This window comes from Bos indicus x Bos taurus, chromosome 5, assembly GCF_003369695.1.
Source record: "Bos indicus x Bos taurus breed Angus x Brahman F1 hybrid chromosome 5, Bos_hybrid_MaternalHap_v2.0, whole genome shotgun sequence".
In the NCBI taxonomy this organism is placed as follows: domain Eukaryota; kingdom Metazoa; phylum Chordata; class Mammalia; order Artiodactyla; family Bovidae; genus Bos; species Bos indicus x Bos taurus.
In genome coordinates this window covers 111380437-111399858 of record NC_040080.1, presented here as the reverse complement: position 1 = coordinate 111399858, position 19422 = coordinate 111380437, and the positions used below count along the sequence as shown (strand labels likewise).

Genomic DNA, 19422 nt, shown 5'->3' with positions numbered 1-19422 from the left:
TTAGTTCTTTGGCCCATTTTTTGATTGGGCCATTTATTTTTCTGGTATTGAGCTGAATGAGCTGTTTGTATATTTTTGAGATTAATTCTTTGTTAGTTGCTTCATTTGCTATTATTTTCTCCCATTCTAAAGGCTGTCTTTTCACCTTGCTTATAGTTTACTTCATTGTGCAAAAGCTTTTAAGTTTAATTAGGTCTCATTTGTTTATTTTTGTTTTTATTTCCATTACTCTGGGAGGTGGGTCATAGACAATCTTGCTGTTGATTTATGCCAGAGAGTGTTTTGCCTATGTTTTCCTCTATGAGTTTTCTGGTCTTACAGTTAGGTCTTTAATCCATTTTGAGTTTATTTTTGTGTATGGTGTTATAAAGTGTTCTAGTTTAATTCTTTTACAAGTGGTTGACCAGTTTTCCCAGCACCAACTATTAAAGAGATTGTCTTTTCTTCATTGTATATTCTTGCCTCCTTTGTCAAAGAGGAGGTGTCCATAGGTGTGTGGATCTATCTCTGGGCTTTCTATTTTGTTTCACTGATATAATTCTGCCTTTGTGCCAGTACTATACTCTCTTGATGACTGTAGCTTTGTAGTATAGTCTGAAGTCAGGCAGGTTGATTTCTCCTGTTCCATTCTTCTTTCTCAAGATTGCTTTGGCTATTCGAGGTTTTTTGTATTTCCATACAAATTGTGAAATTATTTGTTCTAGTTCTGTGAAAAATACCATTGGTAGCTTGATAGGGATTGCATTGAATCTATAGATTGCTTTAAGTATACTCATTTTCACTATATTGATTCTTCTGATCCATGAACATGGTATATCTCTTCATCTATTTGCGTTATCTTTGATTTCTTTCATCAGTGTTTTAGTTTTCTGTATATAGGTCTTTTGTTTCTTTAGGTAGATTTATTCCAAGTATTTTATTCTTTTTGTCACAATGGTGAATGGGATTGTTTCCTTAATTTCTCTTTCTGTTTTCTCATTGTTACTGTGTAGGAATGCAAAGGATTTCTTTGTATTAATTTTATGTCCTGCAATTTTACTATATTCATTGATTAGCTCTAGTAATTTTCTGGTGGTGTCTTTAGGGTTTTCTATGTAGAGCATAATGTCATCTAAGAACAGAGAATTTTACTTCTTTTCCAATCTGGATTCCTTTTATTTTTTTCTCTTCTCTGATTTGTGTGGCTAAAAATTCCAAAACAATGTTGAATAGTAGTGGTAAGAGTGGGCACCCTTGTCTTGTTCCTGACTTTAGGGGAAGAGTTTTCAATTTTTCACCATTGAGGATAGTGTTTGCTGTGGATTTATCATATATGGCTTTTATTATGTTGAGGTATGTTCCTTCTATGCCTGCTTTTTGGAGAGTTTTTATCATAAATGGGTGTTAAATTTTGTCAAAGGCTTTCTCTGCCTCTACTGAGATAATTGTACGGTTTTTATCCTTCAGTTTGTTAATGTGATGTATCACATTGACTGACTTGAAAATATTGAAGAAAGCTTGCATCCTTAGGATAAAGCCCACTTGCTCCGAATACATGGTCTTTTTAATACATATGCAGTTCAGTTCAGTCACTCAGTCGTGTCCAACTCTTGGTAACCCCATGAATTGCAGCACGCCAGGCTTCCCTGTCCATCACCAACTCCCAGAGTACACTCAAACTCATGTCCATCAAGTCAGTGATGCCATCCAGCCATCTCATCCTCTGTCATCCCCTTCTCCTCCTGCCCTCAATCCCTCCCAGCATCAGGGTCTTTTCCAATGAGTCAACTCTTCACATGAGGTGGCCAAAGTACTGGAGTTTCAGCTTTAGCATCAGTCCTTCCAGTGAACACCCAGGACTGATCTCCTTTAGGATGGACTGGTTGGATCTCCTTGCAGTCCAAGGGACTCTCAAGAGTCTTCTCCAACACCACAGTTCAAAAGCATCAATTCTTTGGTGCTCAGCCTTCTTCACAGTCCAACTCTCACATCCATACAAGACCACTGGAAAAACTATGGTTTTGACTAGACGGACCTTTGTTGGCAAAGTAATATCTCTGCTTTTTAATATGCTATCTAGGTTGGTCATAACTTTTCTTCCAAGGAGTAAGCATCTTTTAGTTTCATGGCTGCAATCACCATTTGCAGTGATTTTGGAGCCCAGAAAAATAAAGTCTGACACTGTTTCCCCATTTATTTCCCATGAAGTGATGGGACCAGATGCCATGATGTTCGTTTTCTGAATGTTGAGCTTTAAGCCAACTTTTTCACTCTCCTCTTTCACTTTCATCAAGAGGCTTTTTAGTTCCTCTTCACTTTCTGCCATAAGGGTGGTGACATCTGCATATCTGAGCTTATTGATCTTTCTCCTGGCAATCTTGATTTCAGCTTGTGTTTCTTCCAGCCCAGCGTTTCTCAATATGTACTCTGCATATAAGTTAAATAAGCAGGGTGACAATATACAGCCTTGAGGTACTCTTTTTCCTATTTGGAACTAGTCTGTTATTCCATGTCCATTTTAACTGTTGCTTCCTGACCTGCATATAGATTTCTCAAGAGGCAGATCAGGTGGTCTGGTATTCCCATCTCTTTCAGAATTTTCCACAGTTTATTGTGATCCACACAGTCAAAGGCTTTGGCATAATCAATAAAGCAGAAATAGATGTTTTTCTGGAACTTTCTTGCTTTTTTGATGAACCAATGGATGTTGGCAATTTGATCTCTGATTCCTCTGCCTTTTCTAAAAGCAGCTTGAATATCTGGAAGTTCACGGTTCACATATTGCTGAAGCCTGGCTTGGAGAATTTTGAGCATTACTTTACTAGCGTGTGAGATGAGTGCAATTGTGTGGTAATTTGAGCATTCTTTGGCATTGGCTTTCTTTGGGATTGGAATGAAAACTGACCTTTTCTAGTCCTATGGCTACTGCTGAGTTTTGCAAAATTGCTGGCATATTGAGTGCAGCACTTTCAAAGCATCATCTTTCAGGATTGAAATAGCTCAACTGGAATTCCATCACCTCCACTAGCTTTGTTCATAGTGATGCTTTCTAAGGCCCACTTGACTCCACATTCCAGGATATCTGGCTCTAGGTGAGTGATCACACCATCATGATTATCTGGGTTGTGAATCTCTTTTTTGTACAGTTCTCCTGTGTATTCTTGCTACCTCTTCTTAATATCTTCTGCTTCTCTTAGGTCCATACGATTTCTGTCCTGTATCAAGCAAGCCCATCTTTGCATGAAATGTTCCCTTGGTATCTCTAATTTTCTTGAAGAGATCTCTAGTCTTTCCCATTCTGTTGTTTTCCTCTATTTCTTTGCACTGATCTCTGAGGAAGGCTTTCTTATCTCTCCTTGCTATTCTTAGGAACTCTGCATTCAGATGCTTATATCTTTCCTTTTCTCCTTTGCTTTTCGCTTCTCTTCTTTTCACAGCTATTTGTAAGGATATGTCTGATCTTTTTAAGATCTTTTTAGTATGATATAATTAATATGTTTTTAATATGAGGATTTTTGTATCTATGTTCATCAGTGATATCGGCCTGTAGTTTTCTTTTTTTGTGGCTTCTTTGTCTGGTTTGTGAAACACTGGCTTAGAATGCTCTTATGTTTATAGCTAAGACAAAAGTCAGAACTGAGATCCCTCTCAAGCTGGCCATCCACGAGCTCATGTGTGCTCACAAGCTCCTCCTTTAACTACACTACTTACCTTGTAGGCTTCCCTGAAGGCTCAGATGGTAAAGAATCTGCCTCTGATGTGGGAGACCTGGGTTCAATTCTTGGGTTAGGTCTCCTTGCCCCTTAATGGATTTTATCATTTTTACATCCTAATTCCTACATTTTTATTTATTTTTCCTTTATGTTATTATTTTCACCTGTGTAGCTTGAAGGTTTCTAATAGAGCTATATTTTGCCTGTTCTTTCTACTTCTAGCCTTGAATATTATGTGATTTGAAGTTGTTGCTATAAAAACCCTCATATTTCACTTCAATTTTATAATTTTACTCCATTAATTTTAGTGGTGCTTTGCTAGTATTCATCCTTTTTCTTTCTTTGTTTGGCACAAAGCTTTCACAGTCTTTTGGTTTGAGTTTGGGTTTTGTTTTGGTTTTGGTTGCTATTTTTTCTCACTGATTTGGTCTTTGATTTCAAAAGTCCCCAGGTGATGTCCAAAAATAAAATCTCTGGTAAACAAGTGAAATGACATTAAGTCATAGCTCCTATTCGATTCTCTATTTCACCTTCTATAATACAGGGTGACTTTTAGTTGATTGAAATCAGCACTCATATTTTATTCATGCTATTAGTATACTTGTACCTTGGTAAAAGTGTTAGTTTATCTGTAATATGACATTCAGTGACGACTCTGTAACAGTGTGCCCTCATTCTAAAATATCTTCTTAGTTGGATATTAATTGAGATTCAGCTATTGCTATTACCTATTTTAAGGAAAAGCAGTTGCATATTAATGGCATGAATGAAAAAAAAAGTTTGGCTAAATATCATTTTCTCCCAACAAGTGCATCATAGTTTATAACCAGGTGTTTAAATAAACCTGAGGTTCTAAACATCAGTGTTCTTGAGCTACACAATGGGGCAAGTTGTAAATCTTCCCTGCATCTGTTGCTTCACAGTAAGGTAGAGATACTTTTTAATTGAGAATATCAGAAAATTGTTGTAATATGGCATTCTGAGAGTAAGTCATCCCACAGCTTTCAAAGAGGAAGATGGGCACATTCAGGACAAGTACTTTAGATCACTTTTCAGTTTTCTTCCATCGTGTCATAATATCAAGTTATTCATATGCTTGGGGAAAAACCTAAAGAGATAAGACTACACACAGAATGACTTTATGTCAAGAAAATTATAGTGCCTATAATTACTAAATCTACAATGAAAAAGCAATTTGACTCTACATATTGCTGTCAGTAAGCCAGAATGCCTGATTATGCAAATGAGAGGATATTTGCAGGTCGTGTTTCTCAACATCAAACTATTACACTGAATTCTTCCTTTGAAGATCTAAGTTACAAACTGTGATATATTCATCTGTCCTGTTAGTGAACTATTCAAATGGAAATGGCATTGAGTCCAATTGCTGGCTAAATGAAGGTTAAAAAAAACTATCAATAACAGTTTTTATCAAAGTCATATTTTTCACAGTGATCCTTAAATGTGAGAGGAGGAGAAGCAAAAGAAAAGGAACCCACTAAGGAACTGGCATGCTGCAGTTCATGGGGCTGCAGAGAGTCGGACATGACTTGGCGACTGAACAACAAAGAAACGCTTGAAGAGTGTGCCATGTAATAGATATGTTAGGGTACCTACCTTTCAAATATGCTTTCCAAGTGTTTGGTTCCCCCTGATTTACTGCTATAATATTCCAAGTGAATCAACAGTTGTACAATGTCCCCAAACTCACACACTTTGATTAGTGATGGACATATTAGAACATAGATCATTCAAGTTGAATAAAATGTACAAAATTAGATTACCTAAACCTTTAAAATCTTCTAAATTAGAACCAATGACAAAGCCAAAATTTTCTGGTACTTCAAATCAATTCAGTTTGTATTTATCTAGCACTTTAGGATGCAGGACTATGATCTTTGCCATAATTCATGGCATGTAGAGAAAGAGTCTCTTCTGATTAGGAGAAAATGTAATAAGTGTCTCCTAGACTAAGAATCAAAAACTAGAGGTCAGATACACACACAGTAAAGAATATGAGGAAGCAGCCTTAGCATGGCATAGTAGAAAATAAGCCTATGGAAGATATTTCATTTTTGTTATTGTGGAGATCACGTTAGAAAGTATTTGTAATTGCTAGCTTTTGACTCTGAGTGTGCATGCATGCAGCTGTGTCCAACTCCTTGTGATCCCATGGACTATAGCGTTCCAGGCTCCTCTGACCATGGAATTTTCCTGGCAAGAATACTGCAGTGAGTTGCCATTTCCTTCTCGAGGGGATCTTGCCGACCCAGGGATTGAAGCTTTGTCTCTTGTGTCTCCTACTTTGGCAGGTAGATTCTTTACCACTGGTAACACCTAGGATTGTAGGCAACACCAAACACAACACAAAATGGATTAAATTATAAAGGAACTATACTATCTCTCATTGCAAGAAGTTCCAAGGTATGGTGGTTGTAGGGTTAAATAGTACAGCAGCTCAGCCTATCCTGAGCACCATGATTCCTCCCTGCTTTCAGCTCCTTTACCCCTAAAGCATCCGTCTTCTCCTTTACTAGATTCTCTCATGATCACAACATGGTTACAAGCAGTTCTAGCTGCCACACACAAATATAACACCAACCAATGAAAGATAAATTACTTCCTGTGCATATATTTTTAGGCGTTAGAAAAACTTTCCCAGACATCACCCAGTAGATTTCCAAGTCCCATTAGACTTCCTCTTACACCACAAAGGCCCAGACTGGATCACTTACCATTGTACTAACCATCCATTGGGAAGAAGTATGGGATGACCATGACTGACACAGAGACAGTAAGATTTACCCAGGAGCGGGGGATTAGGGGTAGTAGTTACCTGGAAAAAATAAAAAATATGGCTTATCCAAAATAAGAAGGAAGGAATAACTGTTAGATAAGCAGCTAACCCATGATCTTGTTTATTATTATTTGGTAAGTTGCGTGTATTGTTCATTCAAGTCTCAGATCCCATATGAATTCATTAGCACACTAATGGAGGCTGAATTCAGGAAGAATAAGCCAAATCACTTTTTAAGACTTCGTATCCGATATATTTAGTATATAAACTTAGCCTTCAGGACCAACTACACAGATATTTAAATCCCAGTGTGGTTTTCTACCTGGTGTGTCCTCTCAGTTCAGTCTTTCATAATCACTTCTCAGTTCAGTTCAGTCAATCAGTCATGTCCGACTCTTTGCGACCCCATGAATCGCAGCACGCCAGGCCTCCCTGTCCATCACCAACTCCCGGAGTTCACTCAGACTCACGTCCATCGAGTCAGTGATGCCATCCAGCCATCTCATCCTCTGTCGTCCCCTTCTCCTCCTGCCCCCAATCCCTCCCAGCATCAGAGTCTTTTCCAATGAGTCAACTCTTCGCATGAGGTGAGCATATATCACATTGGATTTAAACCATCTATATGTATCCACATGCATAGGGATGCATACAGATGGTGAACGAACTTCTTAAAATATCTAGAGCACCCAGTATCATGCCAGACACACTCTAGGTGCACAATTATTCATTCAACATGTATTTATTTATTAGTGAGGCAAAATTCCATGGGCCCTGTTGCAATTCAAAGCCTCGTTCCAACATTTACTAGCTATGCAAGCTTTGGTAAAGTTTCTTGTCTATAAAAGACATACTATGGCCTGACTCCTAGGGTTTAGTTAGTGAGCATTAAATGAGCTATGTTTCAAGCTCTTAAAAAATGTCTGCTAATAGTACAGGCTTATTAAGTGTTAGGTATTTTCTTTATTAATATACTGTTTTTAACTGGATACTGCAGCAATTTCCATCGTATTTAACACAATCTGAATTGTGGATAGATGAATTTTAAAGTTTTCCTTCCCTGTGTAACAAAACTATGACAATTTGCACACTGTTTGATCAAAGAGGGCTTTGAGTCACAAGCTTACATTTTATTTCAAGTGCTGCAGCTCAGAAACAGCAAGAGTTCAGAGCAAGATTTCAGCAAGGCAATGGAGAATGGGAATTCCAAATGATTATTCTGTTACTGCTACAGAAAACATTTTGAGAGTCAGTTGGCTTGATCCAATTAACCTGTGTCTGTTCCAAAACTGCCAAAAGCATCGAGTTTTATCTTATTGTATACAGGAGATGTGGTTCCCAGCTGGCTCTGTGGTAAAGAATCTGCCTGCAGTGTAGGAGACACGGGTTTATCCCTGAGTCAGGAAGATCCCCTGGAAATGGCAACCCACTCCACTATTCTTGCCTGAGAAATCCCATGGACCGAGGAGCCTGGTGGGCTACAGTCCACGGGGTCACAAAAGAGTCAGACACAACTTAGTGACTAAACAACAACACAAGAGGTAATTTCAATTAATATTGTACACAAAAACACTGTTAATGAAAATTATGCCAGATTAATCCGTGCAAAATTGCCTTTCCATCTCTAGGCTTTCATGTCTTTTTTAATCAAAAAATTAAAAAGGGAGACTTTAACTCTCATTTTTAAACACTACAAAATGCACTTGAAGTCTTTATGATGCATCTGAAATAGCTCTCTTACTGTCTTTTCTTGATCATGACCCTGTCATTCTTACCAAAATCTTGGGAGGCCTTTTAAAGCTATAAAAGTTCTCCGTTATTGAGTGATGCTTTGAAAATAAATTATAGTTTTTGAAACTTCATTAGTAGAGAAATGGGTGTACATATGTGGATTACTAGGAAAAAAAATGTTAAATTTGTGAATTTATTATTAAATGCTTTAGAAACATCTCTGATATCCCAATTTCCAAGATTTCTTTCCCTATTATAGGTGGGAAATTTTCAATTTGTATAAAAATTCTTGATTTTCTGTATCATTACCACAGTAATTCAGTACTTGGGTTTTGAGTTGGATATGTATTGCTTCCATTTTTTAATTCTCTATATTATAAATCTAAGGGGGGAAATAATGTCACAGTGAATATGGTTTTCATTTGGCTCAGGGATTCGTTTTTCTTTTAGCTAGTTCTGAAATTTGTGTTGACTATAGTTATTAAATATAATTGTGATTTATCTTCTGGGAATGAATAACTCGGTTTGCTTAAAATTTTATACAGTTTATTACTTTGTAATATATTATTTGTAAACAATGCTCATGCTTTCTCTTATTCTTTAGGAAATGTCTATTTCATGTACTCTAAGAAACCATTAATTATAAGATGCAGCAATATTTCATAGACCAATAACAAAAAGTACTGCAAACTATGTCAAGAAATGGTTTCATATGACTTGAATTTTTATTTTGTACTTTTTGAATGATCATTGACTTAGACAGATTTTATTTTGTGTCATTTTCATGTATTCAGATAAGGAAAATAAAAGCAAAAGAGATTGGTTAATAAATTACAAAGATTTCTAAATCTGTTCTCAGCTCAGAGCTGATGATACCCATCTTTTTCTTACACACCATTTTCCTTCATGCCATCAAGAGTGTTTGATAAAGCATTTCTTTAAACATTGTTCCATTAGTGCTTCTAAAATCTTCCTAACTGTTTGACTCTCATTCTGCTAGTTTGAGTGTATGAGCTTTCAATAGAAAGCTTCAGACCACCGCCAGGATTCAGATCTCTTCCTCAAATGGCCCTTAAATGATTTGTTACTGGAACATCAATGGAAGTAAGAAGACAGTTGGGTGTGCACAGGCCTGGCTGACAGTGATAGTGAGATGCCATCGATTATAAGGAAAATAAATCCTCATTTCACAGATGTAAAAACGTGGAGAAAAATGTATTGTGGGAAAAAAAATGTATTCACAGTTGAATGTTTTAATCACTGCACTACCAGTGCATCTCCCAGGCACCTTGATAAACGTGCACAATAGGGGCGCCATGTCTCAGCGTCGTCGGTGCCTTCACTCCTCCACACACATCCAGTTAGGAATGTAGAGCGGACCGAGTGACAGAATTCAGCACCTCTGGCTATAAATCCAGATACTCCAGAAACAACTCAGCCTAGTGAACCCACATAGCAGATTTTACTTCTCATTATGCTTTCTTGATTAATAAGGTACAGGTACTCAGATTACAATCAATATTAGTTTTTGCAAGATACTATGCAGTGAAACTCAGAAAGAACTGAAAACCAAGCCAAAGCAAGCAGGACAGCCAGAGGGCAGGACTGCACAGTGGTCACAGACGTGAGCCCTGGGATCAGTTGCCTTTGGAACCCTGACTCTTACTTATTAACTCTGGGGCGGCGCGCATGCTGCTTCTCTTCTCTGTGCTTCACTTTCTTTAGGGTATCTCATAGCTTCAATTCCTGAAGGAGAGAATCTTATTGGCCTCACTCAGCTTTTCATGCTGAAGAGTGTCATTGGCCTCAGGCCAGCATCTAAGTGAGGTGTTCTTGAATTAGATATTCATTCTTCCTTAAACTTGCTGCATCCATGGGGTGATGGTGTAATCAACATAGATCCTTTTACACCATTAGAGTCTGTGAGCAGGAAGTTCCCGTGGAAAGGGGCTACAGATGGGCAAGCACTGGGATTCACATATTAAGGACATCTCAGTATTCAGTGTTCTTGCCTGGAGAATCCCAGGGACAGAGGAACCTGGTGGGCTGCCGTCTATGAGGTTACACAGGGTCAGACACGACCGAAGTGACTTAGCAGCAGCAGCAGCAGGATTTATGGGACTGAGGAGGAATGTTGACTCTTTTTTCAAAGTAAAGCTAACCAGGTGCATTTGTATACAATTTGCAGACACCTATGAGAGATACTGGCTGAGAACCACACTCTTAAGCAGGATTCTTCCTGCACCTCTTAGGAGACTGCTGTGATGAAACAAATAGGTAAAATCTGGACATACCTGGATATATTTTGAATCAATATTTTGAAGAAAAATGGCCCACGACCCTGTATGTTTTATGGTTTCATGAAGATAGGCTGCATGGTATGCTTCCATTTACTCTGCTGCTGCTGAGTCACTTCAGTCGTGTCCGACTCTGTGCGACCCCATAGACGGCAGCCCACCAGGCTCCCCCATCCCTGGGATTCTCCAGGCAAGAACACTGGAGTGGGTTGCCATTTCCTTCTCCAGTGCATGAAAGTGAAAAGTGAAAGTGAAGTCGCTCAGTTGTGTCAGACTCTTAGCGACCCCATGGACTGCAGCCTACCAGGCTCCTCCACCCATGGGATTCTCCAGGCAAGAGTACTGGAGTGGGATGCCATTGCCTTCTCCTCCATTTGCTCTAAGTTCTGATAAACAACGTTTTCTCTCTTGCCATTTTATTGGCATTGTCGCCAGAAGTCCCCTTTCTCCTGCCATGACAGGGATCATACAATCTCTGGCTGTCCTCTTACTTCCTGCAAGGGAAAGTATATAAAGAGAGAGACAGTACACCTGAAGCCTCGAATTCAAACATTTGCAAACTTGTAGAGGGTTTTGATCATGCTGCAAGAGTTCACTTACTGCCTAAGGATCCTTGGGTTGGGAAAGAATTTAAATGAAGCTTTTGACAGTGGTTCATTTTTTTTTCCCCAAAATCTTTCAGAGTGGGTATCATAAGTTGGATTCCCTGGAAAGCTGCCCTGAGTCAGAGGTAGCTTACTAGGGAATGCTTTCCATGTTAAGAGAGTGGTGGAAGCAGGCTTAGGCAAGGAGCGTTGCTGAAACTGACATGCAGTTACCACAGCTTTTAGCTGATCCCAGAGGGTACTTCAGAGATGAACCAAATTAAGACAGGGGGACAGACCTTTCCACTGGCATCCCAGGCACTGGATGTGGGCTGTCCCCGGGGAAGTGGGTTTAAGCCTTGGCAAAGCAGTTCCCTTTAGCCAAAGGCATTTCTTTAGGAGAGATTTCTCAGCTGTGAGTTGTCGGCAAGAGCCCTCCCTGAAGCTGAAGGCCTCATTCTGAAGTGGGGGGAAGGACACACAGGGCATCTTCTTAGGATTTTCACCTACACTTACAGGAAGTCAAAGAACATTCTGATGGAATAAAATCACTACATGTTGCCCTCCACCTCAAAAATACATACTAATACATTCTGTGGTATCTCCTGGGTTCTGTAATAGTTTCTGCAAGAATTACTTTCAGTTTGGAGCATTTCTACATTCAAAGACTTTTCTTAGTAATAATGTACTTTTCAATATTTTTTGACCTTCTTCTCCTGTTTGCCCTTTTATTTTGCATGCTATTATGATAAAATGCAATACTTAAACACAGATAGAAATAGTTCTTTCAACAAAAAAATCATTATGTTGATGCAGGTTGGTAGACTATCTCACTGTATAAGCTGAGAAATCCATATCAATTTGTAGACCCAGAGATAGACATAATTAAAGTCCTACTAAGTAGAATAAATATAAGGAACAGAGGGAAGTTGTCATGGCAACCAAAAATCCTGATTTTCCTCATTTTATACCACAAATGTATCAGCCTTCATGATACCTTAAAAATATTTCTACATTCTATTTTACCCAGTCACCATTTTGCATATTATATTTGCTAAACATGTAGCTGAATCCTTCTTTCTAGCAGTTTAGCTTTTTCTATTACATCGTAAAGGATTTTTTTGAAAATCTGATGTTAGGAAATAAATCTCTTTTTGCAAGGTACAGTTTCCTCAAGAGCAAAACAGTTTTAAAGCTTTTCTCCCTATGCATAATTTAAAACAATTTAGGCTTACAATATGTTGAAAATGTAAACATACATTAAAAAAAGTGAATATACTACCACAATGTTGATATTTTTAAGTATATCTTTCCAACCTTTTTTTTACAAAAAAATCTTATCCAGAGAAATTGGACATACTTTATATAATGTTTGGGAGAAGGCAATGGCACCCCACTCCAGTACTCTTGCCTGGAAAATCCCATGGATGGAGGAGCCTGGTAGGCTGCAGTCCATGGGGTCGCTAAGAGTCGGCAAGACTGAGCAACTTCACTTTCACATTTTCATCTAATACTGTAATATATTTCCAGATTCGTAAACATTTACCTTTAATTTTAATAACATTATTTTATGGATTATCATAATTTTAATGTCTCTGTTAGGTAATTTCTGGTCTTAAAATACTACAAATAAGTTACTATAAACATCCTTATATTAATTCTTTATTGTGAATTTCTAGAAAAAATAAATGAGTGCTTCTATAGACTATGTTCTCTTACTTTGGCCTCTGTAAAGTATTTTCCTAAACTATGGCCTTTTACCCATTGTCAAGATTTTTGTATACTCACCTTCACATCTATATTTATCCATGTTTACAATGAATATATATTAACTTTCAGTTCTTTGACTATTTGTGAAATTAAGCTCTGTTTTTTTTTCCCCCCAGGGACAATATGTATATATTTTATAATTGCTTGCTTGTGACCTTCAGCTTTCTTCTGGGGGAGAATTTATTTTTCTATTCAATAATATCTCTCTTGGCACACTCCAAGATGTTAAATTCCACTTTAACAAACTCAGTAACTATAACTCTAAAATTAATCAATCTCTTTTCTGTTAGTAAGGTGACTTGTGTTTCTATTCACTGGTAAACTTGAAAATAGAAATGCAAAATTTTTTCCAACTCAAAAGAAAATCATAAAATACCTTTCCGGTAGTGATTTAATTGCTTAATAACACTTAAATGTTATTATTGAAGAAGATTAGTGGAAGGAACCTTGGATCAGGCTAAATCTGTGTAGAACAAGTCACTTAATCTCTTCACAATCCTTTTTTTTCCCCTATAAAATAAGACCAAGTTACTTTTCAGAGTTTCAGGAAGAAATTGAGGATATTATACTTAAAAATCAATGCCAGCATTTTGGCACATAGTAAATTCTTAATAAATGGCATCTTCAGTTTTTATTAGCCTTGTTTAGTATTATTGTATCTTAACAGGTCCCTTACTATAGTAATTTTCCAAACAGTTATGAAACCAATAGTGGTTTGTGAAGCTAATAAGCATAATTAGAATTTACTAAAATAGAACAGAATAGAATGGAACATATCAGAATTTTTCACACATAGCAAGGACAAGTTTCCCAATGCGAAATGTGTTCCAAATATAACATATAGTGGAAGAGTGTGTATACTGGAGCACAATACACAACGTACTACTTACTAAGGGCTATGGTCCAAAGCTCTTTCAAAAAGCAATTTTACTAGATTTTAGTCTTATAGTATACATATCTCTGATACTAGCAGCTAGGACACCTAGGTACAAATCTCAACCCCACTAATTACTACTATCCATTAACCAACTGGTCATAGTCTCCTCACCTGTAAAATGGGTGCTAATTACACTTATCTCATGGGAGTAGTGTGCTGCTGCTGCTGCTAAGTCGCTTCAGTCGTGTCCGACTCTGTGCGACCCCAGAGACGGCAGCCCACCAGGCTCCCCGTCCCTGGGATTCTCCAGGCCAGAACACTGTAGTGGGTTGCCATTTCCTTCTCCAATGCATGAAAGTGAAAAGTGAAAGTGAAGTCGCTCAGTCATTCCCGACTCTTAGCGATCCCATGGACTGCAGCCTACCAGGCTCCTCTGTCCATGGATTTTCCAGGCAAGAGTACTGGAGTGGGGTGCCATTGCCTTCTCCATGGGAGTAGTGTAGGAACTCTGATTTCCTATATCTAAACCACTTACCAAATCCTCAGTAATTGTTGGCTTTTTTTTTTTATCAAGAGTTGAGTAGAACATAAATTTTTTTTCTGAATAAACAAACAAGGCCACATGCACCAAAGTATATGAGAATATGAAGTCATCACAGTAGTCAGGAGTGAATAACTGGCTACTTTTTACATCAGCAAAATGATGCTTCTTCATAAGCATCTTATTTCCATAAATATGGATTTTCAAGAGCAACGTAACTATCTTAGTTTTGTTATTTACAGACAATATCTCTCAGAATATAAAATAATAAAAATAAATTCAGTAATTAGTCTTTGTTAGTATATAAGATCCTTAACTGCCCATTTTATCTTTATAACTTGCAAAAGACTTTTTTAATTTCTCATGGTATACTTTAACTAAAAAGAAATATTGCCTGTATATTTCTTGCATAATCTTTTCTTGATTTTTTTTAATCAGAAAAAGTTGGGATAATATCATTGGTTACTAATTTACAAGTTTATAAATATTACCTTTTGTAACGAAACACCTTCCAGGTATACCTTATGTCTGAAAAGGATCTTTTTTGCAAATTACAGAAACATTCATTTACTTCCTTAGCAGCAATAGCAAAAAATACTGAATAAACTTTCAGGTCATTTTGTACATGTTGACTCTCTTTAACATGCATTATTTTTCCTATTGTCTTTTGGACCATTCAACTTACATATAGAAATGTTTTACATTCCAGAATAAACTGGGGAAATATGAAAATATTTAGTAATCCAAGAGAAAGAACCCAAATATCTGTGTGCACAAAAGCTGTGAACAAGTGTGTACCCAGTTAGAGGGATCAGCTGAACATCAGGCTCATCCCAGGAATGACATTCCACTTTCAGAACATGACAGAAATTGAGCTGAAACAGATACTATACCTTTAATTTAATGATGACACTGTTGTACTTCGTTATTTTATTTAGCACAATCATTTCCTTTAAATCCCACAATAAACCATAATTCCTCAAATATCCTCAACTACCCTATGGAGACAAGTAATGATGCATATCACATCTGGTGATTCTCACACTAGAGGAACAAATCCATTTTTTAATACATACAAATATTTCATGCATATGTGTGCATTTGTGTGTGTATGTAATTGAAGTCTTGCTGAGTCACATGAAATGTGAAAGCTAAGGTATCATCAGTATCAACAGTTTCATCTAGGTAAACATTTAAAGTAATCGAATAAATTTAATAAAATAGTTCAATAATATAATCAAGCCAAATAAACTAAAATAATTAGACAAGTCATATTTTATCATCAGTGCTTTGATAAATATAGTCAATCATGTCACATTTATAGTGGTTTCAAAAATTCACCCAGCAAGACAGGTGAATTACTGGTCACAGTATTATCTATGGTAAATGTCAAAAAAAAAAAAAAAAAAACTGGGAGGAAAGCATACTATCAATAAATGAGACTCAAAAATTAATTTCTATATAACATTCAGGAATCTTGGACTATCAATATTACAATAGTATTCTTTACAAACATTTTTAAATTGACTAACATTTTGAATGTATGCTATCATTTATCAGCAGTTTTAATATAAATATTTCATCTCATCTTTCCTTGTAAAACACATAAAATGTGTAGAGTACAGAGCATGTATGTTGTCAATATTTTTTTCATGTGCATTTCAGTAAGACATGGGTTAGAGAGTTAAATCTACACAGCAAATAATTGCCTGCATAAGTAACTTAAGAGATTTGACAGTTTCATTCTATTGTTAGGAGAGAATGCTTTCAATAACTATGTATGGCCTTCCCTTCTGGGGAAGAACCTTCTCTGTGGCTCTATAAATATTTCATGAGCCAACATAAAGTAATATGCTAATGACGTGCTATTTACCCAGTGAGCAGGTGTGCCCTCTCCTGTCTTTTCATCTCTAGAATAGCTCTCACCCAGGTCAGGCAAGCCATTCTGAATTGTGCTTTTTTTGCTTCCCTCCCCTCACAGTCTCAGCTGAACCCACGATGGTGAGCGAGAGCCATCACGAGGCGCTGGCAGCCCCGCCGGTCACCACTGTGGCGACGGTCCTGCCACACAACGCCACAGAGCCAGCCAGTCCCGGGGAAGGGAAGGAGGATGCCTTCTCCAAGCTGAAGGAGAAGTTTATGAATGAGTTGCATAAAATTCCATGTGAGTATTACATATTGTTCCTCATGTAAAAATATATGGTTGAGAATCAATTTACCCATTAGAAGCGAAAAGCAGTATTCTTCTTAACATAAGCAGAACTTTGATTTTTTTTTATTGTTAGAATGGTAGTATTTCAAAAATAAAAAGGTATAGTCTTGAAAATGGAGTATTCTAAAGCATTTAAATATACTTAATAAATGAAAATCCATCTTGTGTTTAATGTAGGTGGGTTCTTTTTGTCTTCTTCAATGTCTCTCTCTCTCCAGAAAATATTAATGTTTATGGGTTGTGCTGTATTTTACATCTTTATTTATGAAATTATTCCATTGTAAAGATTATTCCTAAACAATAGCAAAAACATACGTTCCCATTATTACAAGTTTAGTTTTCTTTCACTCATATGTTAATGTTTCAAAAATGTTTGCACAATTTTTAACATTTTCTTTGCGGTCATCTGGAAAGAAACCATAAACTGAACCTAAGTTTGAGTGTGTGTAGCACTAAGTCCAATCAATGGCATTTAATTTAAATCTTAAATTTCAGGTTGGTCTTTTCTATTCAAATGTAAACATTTACTATACGACAGTTATCTGGGCTTCCCTGGTGGCCCAGACAGTAAAGACTGCACCTACAACGCAGGAGACCTGGGTTTGATCCCAGGGTCAGGAAGACCCCTGGAGAAGGGAATGTCAACCTACTACAGTATTCTTGCCTGGGAAATCCCACGGACAGAGGAGCCTGGCAGGCTACAGCCCATGGGTTGCAAAGAGTTGGACATGACTGAGTGGCTAAGCACACAGATACTTATCTAGTGTCTAATGGGAAACAGATTTTGGCCCTCACAAAATAATCAATAAGGAGGCAAATGTATATGGTCCATCATGGAGTAATAAATAATATATGGAAAACAGGAGAATAAAGTGGGAAAGGCAAAGGGGTAGATGGTAGAAGGTTATTATTTGCTTGGATGATCTGAGCTGATTTCCTTTGTAAGGAAACCTGGAGGAGAAAGTTCTAAAACCTGTGAAATACAAGGCCCCTTAGGCAAGAATCCACCTGGAACAGAAAGGAACTCAGTGCGCCTTTGGTAGAATAAAGCAAAGTAGGGAATGGCAGAAGGCAAACCTGAGGCTCCAAGATGTGGAGCCTTGTGAATTGTTCTGAGGAAACTGGATTTTACTCTGAGTGAAATAAAATGCCTTTGGAACATTTTGAGCAGAGGTATCCCATGATCTGAAGTAGGCTTTTCTTAAAAAAATCAGGCAGCCTGAATGGGAGGGGAGTTTGAAAGAGAATGGACACGTGTATATGTATAGCTGAGTCCCTTTGCTGTCCACCAGAAACTGTTAATATCACAAAACTGTTAATCAGCTATACTCCAACATAAAATAAAAAGCTTAAAAATAAATAAAACTTTAAAATTCACTCTTGCTATTGTGTTGAAAGTATGCTTAGGGGGACAAGGAGAAAGAATAAAACAGGTTGTTGCAATAATCTAGATGAGAGATTTACAAAATTCATAAGAGAAAGATTCTATAAGGACACTGAATTAAACTGCAAGGAATCTTCTCCTCCTTGGAACTAACAACTTGTTGATCTGTTCGCCCACTTTCAATGAATTCAGATACATCTGGAAGATACTCTTAGCACAGTTGTCAGTAATTTCCATTCTCAGCATGAAGATTCATAACCTACGGAAGGTAGAGACAGTCCAGTAGAGCGAGCCCTAAAGGGGAAACACAGGCTCTCTCGGGTTCTCTTCCTTTCTCTGCTGCTGAGCTAATGGATTGATTCAGCTAACTTTTGATATGACTCTGAAGTCACAACTTCAGGGCAAAAACTAAATGCATCTATCACGAGGGCAAACTCTCACTTGGCCATTTTATCAAAACGCTTGCTTTAAAAGAAATGTGTTAGAGGGAAGCAGAGAAAGCAATGACTAACACCAAATCAAATGTGTATTCTGCCTTGTCTTCAGCATCATTTCCTTCTCTGAAGGGGTAAACAATATGAGAGGCAATGGCAGCGTTGACAACAGTGGGATTTCATGTTCCCCATTAAATAGCCATTCTCTCACTTTCTTTAGGCTTTCCCAACCATGCTTTCAAAATTATAATCCATTCACCCCATCCCAACTCCATCAGCATTTCCTGTCCTCTGTCCCTTGCTTTATTTCTCACTGGATTACTTAGCACCATCTGAAATGCTGTGTATTTTATTACTGGTTTTTAAATTGTTCTGGCTCTCTTCAAAATTAGGTAATCTGTATGAAGGGAAAATTCTGGGTCTGTTTTATGCATAGTTTCACCCTGGTGATCCTTAATATATATAGGGCACTCAGTTTCTATTTGTCAAGTGAATGAATGAATCAATCAATGTTGACTTGGCTTACATGCTGAACCTCCACTCTTAGATTTTGAGTCCTTAAAAGGCTGAAAATTTAAAGCATCTGAAAAAATTTTAAGGTGAAAAACAAGGTCCTCCTGTATGGCACAGGGAACTATATTCAATACCCTGTAATAAACCATAATGGAAAGGAATATGAAAAAGAGTGTATACATATGTGTTACTGAATCACCTTGCTGTACTATAGATATAAACACATTATAAATCAAGTATAGTAAATTTTTAAAATTTGATTTCTAACACCAAAGAAAGCATCATTTCAATGCTTGACTGTGTCATTCACATTGAAAAAATAGGTTTTCTCCATATTTATAGTGATAACTTTATCTTTTAGCCTTTCCCACTGAGCGCCATCTGTACTTTATATTTTCCTCCCTGTTCATCAACAGGAAAAGAATCAACACGGGAAAATATCTGTGCAACTCTCCCTTTTTCTTTCTCTTGGCTAATCTTATTTCATTCCTTCCTCCCAAGCCACTATCGCATTCCTGTATTTCTTTCTTGGGCACTGGAAATCAGATCAGGTCATCAGTCTTTCTCTGTGGAGATTTACTTTTGACCAGCAA

The 19422-nt window shown here is 37.3% G+C and overlaps 1 protein-coding gene and 1 long non-coding RNA gene across 4 annotated transcripts in view; one reads left to right on the top strand and one right to left on the bottom strand.

The window, feature by feature from the left end:
* SYT1 (synaptotagmin 1) overlaps positions 1 to 19422 on the top strand; it is a 606041-nt gene that overhangs the window by 362587 nt on the left and 224032 nt on the right. For all 3 annotated transcript variants that reach the window (XM_027543295.1, XM_027543294.1, XM_027543296.1), the window contains one exon: positions 16268 to 16450. In XM_027543295.1, the coding sequence (XP_027399096.1) occupies positions 16285 to 16450 (166 nt within the window). In that variant the 5' untranslated portion in view covers positions 16268 to 16284. The remainder of the gene's footprint in view (positions 1 to 16267; positions 16451 to 19422) is intronic.
* Positions 5989 to 19422, bottom strand: part of LOC113893337 — a 44371-nt gene continuing 30937 nt past the window's right edge. The window contains exons 3-4 of the long non-coding RNA XR_003511292.1: positions 6428 to 6528; positions 5989 to 6029 (exon numbers count right to left, since the gene is read on the bottom strand). This is a non-coding gene — a long non-coding RNA (uncharacterized LOC113893337). The remainder of the gene's footprint in view (positions 6030 to 6427; positions 6529 to 19422) is intronic.